At 37.3% G+C, this 5,982-nt stretch overlaps 1 protein-coding gene across 1 annotated transcript; it reads right to left on the bottom strand.

The window, feature by feature from the left end:
* Window positions 1-1,160: 1,160 nt before the first annotated feature.
* On the bottom strand, window positions 1,161-3,874 carry DCAF16 (DDB1 and CUL4 associated factor 16). The gene has a single exon (XM_044226041.1). The coding sequence runs from the start codon at window positions 3,609-3,611 to the stop codon at window positions 2,961-2,963; it is 651 nt and encodes a 216-aa protein (XP_044081976.1). The 5' UTR covers window positions 3,612-3,874; the 3' UTR covers window positions 1,161-2,960.
* Window positions 3,875-5,982: the final 2,108 nt, after the last annotated feature.

The raw sequence follows: 5,982 nt of genomic DNA, 5'->3' as shown, positions 1-5,982 counted from the left end.
AGATTTTATTTGAAAAAGAGACAGAGAGAGCAAAGCAGTGGAAGAGCAGAGGGAGAGGGAGAAGCAGACTCCCCACTGAGCAAGGAGCCAGATGTGGGGTTCAGGCTCTATCCTAGGACTCTGAGATCATGACCTGAGCAGAGGTCAGATGCACAACCGACTCAGCCATCCAGACACCTCAGTTCAGTATATTTTAAAACTTCTTATGTATAGTACCTTATTTAATTTTGCACTCACAGGGTCTGGATAGTAGGTACTCCATACTGTTATTAGATGAATGACATGTAAATTTCTAACAAGAGACATGTAAACATAATGGCCTGCTCCAAAAGGCATTAATTTTTCTAATACTGAAGGCAAAAGTAGAAAACAGAGAAAAAGAGAATTTATGAATCAGTAAGGAAATAACCCAAGTGATTTCTAAATTCCCTAACAGCTTTACTAATCTACTTTAATACCAGAATATTTTCATCATAGAAAAATTTTTTTAAATGGATACTTAGGATAGAAGTCCCATCAGGATAATCCCCCAAAGGCGACTTAAATCTGTTCCGCATCAGATATGTACCGTTTTTTTCCTTCTCTTAGGAAAGCTGATGAGTTTAAAAGACATGACTATGGTCTTCCATGCTCTAAGTATCTGGACTGCTTCAGAGGCTGCCTATCTGCTGTGAGAATACCTTTAAAGAATATTAATGTCTGTTGCTTTAGAAATCCTGTTTCCTTTGATAAATATTTCTATGAAAACATAGTAAATTTGTCATTCCTCCTAATCCCTTGTGGGGGGAGGGTGAAAGTGGTAAATGCACCCCTAACCCCAGGTCCAGGACACACAAAAAGAAGTAAAGGCTAAAGGCTTTTTCAGGTATCTCTCATTTTGTGTAACCTGTAGTTATTTACCATATACAAACAAATGGGTTCAAATCCAGGTCTTGACTGAATATTTTCGTTTACAAGTATGTTTCATTTTCTAGAGCTGCCAAGTCACTTCCTATCAGAGACACTATATTCTTTTTCTTTCTTTCTCTCTTTCTTTCTTTATCTACCTATCTTTCCATCTAATCAGTTGACTCTATTCAGCACTTAGTGAATACTGAATATGCTTTAAGGAAAGCAAGGTCTACCTCATTTGTTGGGAAAAAATGATTATACTCTGTTCAGCATGTACAAAGCTGTTGGTTTATTCAGCTGCAGAGCTGGGGAAAGGCTTCCTTTCAGAGTGAATAGCAAAAACGCTTCATGGCAAGGCACTTTTATATACACACACAGAAAAAGGAACATGTTATGGTTACATAAACATCAATATATTTTAATTTTCAGACCTCCCTACCTCTTCCCCCCTCCCCCTTAAAAAAAAAGGGAACAGGTTCTTATAACACTTTAAAAACCCAATTTCACAGAACATCTATACATAGGAACAGTTTCTGATACATTCAGTTACACTAACAGTATGATACGGTTTTTCAGTAATTTTCCATTAACAAATATCTTTTCTACCTACTACAAGTCCCTCTTTTTTCCTTAAGACATGAGAACTAAGGCTCAGTAGAAATATATATTGGATTATAAACATTCTCCTCTCTCCTTAAAGTTGCCATACATGTATAGAATTTGTGATTTCATAATGCTTCCATTTTTTTTCATGCCACATCATACACAGCACTTAATTATGGAGAATAGGAAAAAGTAAAAGTAAAATGAAAGGATTTAGGATCTTTAACAATCTATTTTCTAAATCCTTTTAGATGCCCAGTCAGCCAGGATCACACACACAGGTTTTATTCTATGGCAGACGTGTGAAAAGATTTATTGGTCCCATACATCTTCTTTTATGTATAATTTCTATGTTTTGATTCAATTAAATAAATGCATCAAGATTCATTTACAAGGGTACATTTCTCTTCCTTATTCAGCTAGAAGAAAATCTGAAGCTGATCTATGTAGAAAGACAATAAAGCTAAAACTCCAACTTCTGACAGATATACTATAGTGGTAAGTTCTTTAAAGTTAGACTTCCTGAAATTTCTATGGATGTAAACAGTGCATAAAGTACTGCTGAGAACATTATACAGATGAAATATTTTAATTCACTAGCAGTTAATATTGAAAGCATAAATGCCCTTAATCCTTTTCCCATTGATCTTTTAGAATGTGATGTGCTATTGACTAAAGTCTGAATGCCAGATGCGGGAAATCTATTCCTTGCAGAACAGGTGTCTGTTTAATCCCTGGATGCAATTTTTAGGCCAATGTAGCTAGAGATAGTGTGGTGGGAACCTATGATATAAAGGTTTATACTGTAACTGCAGGTACTATGTAACAGGCCTGAAGAAATGCAGCCTAGGTTTGAAACTGCACTCCCTCCCCGCAAAATAGGAACCCTAAAAGGTGCCATATATAGCCTATCTGTATAAAAGCTGGGAAATAAATCCATAGCCCCACCATTTTCTTTTGTCTAGGGAATTCAAATTCATGCAACTGTCTCACAGACACTAATGTTAGAAAAGAGTATGCTCAGAGAAGTGTTATTGGGAGTAGCTAAGTTCCTTCTTTCCCTACCGGCTAGTCTGAAGGTTAGGTAACAAAAGGGATAGGGAGCTACTACTTCTTCCTTCCTGTTCACAATGAGACATCTGGTCAAGAGTCCATTCAGTGAGGCAGAACAAACTGGTGGGGGAACTGAGTGTGGACAAGAGTCTACTCACTTTTGTAATATGGTCCCTTTGGTCTAATTTTCTACTGAAGTTCTTTTTATCCACAGGGTCTGTCAAAGGGCAAGCTCACCATGCATTTTCTATAGCTGAGTTATGGGACCACTATACTTGGTAGTACTTACGGGCTTGTTAGGACAGGGCATGGTTCGGTTGAAAAGGCATTTGTTTCTCAACTGTGGTATGTGTGACTTTGTACTTCCTTCCTCAATCAGCAATACAAGAGAGATCAGAATAAATGGTGGGTCTTTAGAGTGATGTGGTTAAGAGTTTGTTAACTGCCTTCTGGAAGTCAGTGTACGAGTATGTAGTGTTGATGGGCTCAGTGCGGGTTGTTTCCTTAACTGTTTTAGTTAACCAGCCACAGCAACAACCAGAAACACATGAATTAGGGATCTGTTTTAGGTATTCAGGTATAGGAGTGGCCCTACTCAATGTTCGGCTTAGCTGTTTGGTGGCAAACTGCAGTGCTCCATTAAGAGTGGCATGATCTCTAGAAAGCCGACTGGCATTTGTAAGGGGCTTTTGAAAAGGTGGGACTCCACAAGAAGCCAGAGGAGGCCATTCAGGAATGGGTTCCAGTTTGGGTACACAATGGGAGCAATGGGAGAGTCTTAGACCTATTTCTCGAAGTATATGGACTGGTGTGCTTGGATCCAAGAGTTTAGCATGATATAACCAGGAATTAGGATTTAAAGGTTTCCAAGTTGTAGAGTATTTTAAAAGGCACTTAACCTGCCAGGCAAGACTCTCGAGAGGTGTGAGGTTGGGCACCACAGGGTCTTCTTCTTCAGAGGAATCCCACTCTTGCCCAGAACTCTCATTTAGGTAGTTAGCGTTTTCTTCTCCTTCACTTTCTGATTCTGATAAGGGGTCAGGAGAGGGATTTCTGGGACCCATTAGATTAGAACAGAAGAAACTAGAAAAAGGTAACAATCTAAGCCAGCAAAATATTGACTAAAACTAGCAAATAGAAACAAAAGGTGGAAAATCCTTCAGCAAGATTAATCTTGTCAGTCCATTACACACACACAGTATGCCTTTGGCTCATTATCACACTGTGCAGTTCTTCAAGATTATGTTGTATATTCTTCACTTACAAAGAAGACATCTCAGTTCTCAGGACCAGTTCAGTGTGTAAAAGTGTTAAGTCACTTACCAGCGGTGTGGTACAGGTCAGAGTCTCTCCTTCAAATCCTGGCTACCCAAGAAGAGAAGGGGTCCTCGCAAGCTGATTTTCTTAGCCTGTTCTCAATTGGTCGTGATACTGTGGAGACACTTTGTGTATTCTGTTTTGTTGGTAGGGATATTATATCTACTTGGTAACAAAAAGAAACAATGGTTGCCTTTGTTGTCCGCTGGTGCAAATTTTGTGCAGGGAGACGGTGGATGAGTTGTCAGGGACATCTGGTGTACATGGATCCGATGTTTTCCAGAGATGGTGCAAATGCCCTTGGAAACTGGTGACTTAGTTGTTGAACTATCTGGAAAGGTAGCTTTAACCTGTGAATGAAAAGACTAGAGAAATGATATTAAAGCCTGAAAGCAATGGGTAACATTACTGTCCATCTAACTTTATATGGAGTATTTAAGAACACAGGTGCTGAACATGAATACTGACTGGGCTTTTCCATCTCTTTTCTGTCTTACTCTTAGGCAGATTTTTCTACTGGGAATGAATCCTGGGAAGAGCCTGGGGTCATTCTAATCGTTTATTGGTACATATCTGGGTCAGTTTATTTTTTAGTATACTGTTTTAGCCCCAAAAATTATTTCTGCAAAAGCAGTTCCTTTATGCCCCAAACTCCAGACAGAGAGCTTTAAAAGGTACTTTTTACCCTTTAGATGAGTTTGTTGGGATTAGTTTTAGAGGACCTGTCCTGGCTATAGAGCTGCTTAGGACTCTTGCTGGCACCCAAAGGTTGTGGTCATATAACCATATTCTATAGAGATGACAGAGAAATTTAAATCTCTTTTTTTTCCTCACCTGGTATAATTCCTTTTTTAAAAAAATAATTCTTAATATAGCAGAAATTACAATTACAATGAATGTAAACAGGTTAAGCTCATGGTTAAAAGACAGACACTCTGATTGGATTAAAAGAAACAAAACAAGATTCAATAATATGCAACCAACAGAAGATACTTCAAAGCAAAAAGACAGAAAGGTAAAAAGTAAAAGAATGGAAAAAGATGTTATCAGGCAACTGTGGACCAAAATAAAGCTGAGAAGCAATGTTAATACCAACAAAAAAGATTTCAAGTCAAAAGATCTAAGGGACAAAGGACAATAACACCAGTAAAAGGAACAGAATAAAATTATACAGTACTCATCATAAACATTTACGATCCTGAAAGCACATCCTCAAATTTCTCAAGCAACAATGGACAGAACTATATAAGCAGGAGTCAGAAGAAGCCTGAAAACATTCAAAATATTAATACACTTTAGATGTTACGTCAGTAGTCAGAACTCTATACCAAACAGAACAATTATTTGAGAGTGCACACTCACACACATGAAAACAGATAATGTATTAGGTTATAAAGTAAAACTAGATTCTGAAGGGTCTATTTCATTCAAACTAAATTCTCTGACCAAAATGAGTAAAAGTAATTTTAAAGGTTAGTTAAAAGTAATTCTATGTTGGGAAGTTAAGTAACTCATGGGTTAAAATGTAAATTATAAAGGATATCAAATACTAAAACCAAATAATATAAACCACACAAGGCAAAATTTGTGGGACACAGGGAAACTTGTACCTAAAAGAAAATTATAGCTTTGAATACTATGATGAGGAAATGAGGAGGTTTAAATATCTACAAGTTAACCATTCAATTCAAAATAATGGAAAAGATCAAGAGCAAAATAAGCAGGAAGGAAATAAAGGCAGAAATGAAATAGCATACAGGAATAATACATAAGACTGATAAAACTAAAAGATGGTTTTTGAAAATATGAGTAAGAAAAGTGAAACTTATCGAGAAACTTAACACAAAAAGACAAAAAATAGATTAAAAATAAAAAAACACAGGATGCCTGGGTGGCTAAGTTGGTTAAGTGTTATCTGCCTTTGGCTTAGGTCATGATACCAGGGTTCTGGGATCAAGCCCTGCACTGGGCTCCTTGCTCAACGGGGAGCTACTTCTCCCTCTGCCTGCTGCTCCCCGCTGCTTGTGTTCTCTCTCTGACAAATAAATAAATCTTAAAAAAAAAAAAAAAAAGAAGAAGACGACAAATATATACTAAATGGGAAAATCAAGATGAAAT

The sequence above is a fragment of the Neovison vison genome, chromosome 11 (assembly GCF_020171115.1).
Source record: "Neovison vison isolate M4711 chromosome 11, ASM_NN_V1, whole genome shotgun sequence".
Lineage (NCBI taxonomy): Eukaryota > Metazoa > Chordata > Mammalia > Carnivora > Mustelidae > Neogale > Neogale vison.
The sequence above is the reverse complement of the archived record's forward strand: the minus strand, read 5'-3'. Positions and strand labels throughout refer to the sequence as shown.

Coding starts and splice junctions, on each gene's coding strand:
- DCAF16 (XM_044226041.1), bottom strand. CDS start 3,611: ATGGGTCCCAGAAATCCCTCTCCTGACCCCTTATCAGAATCAGAAAGT.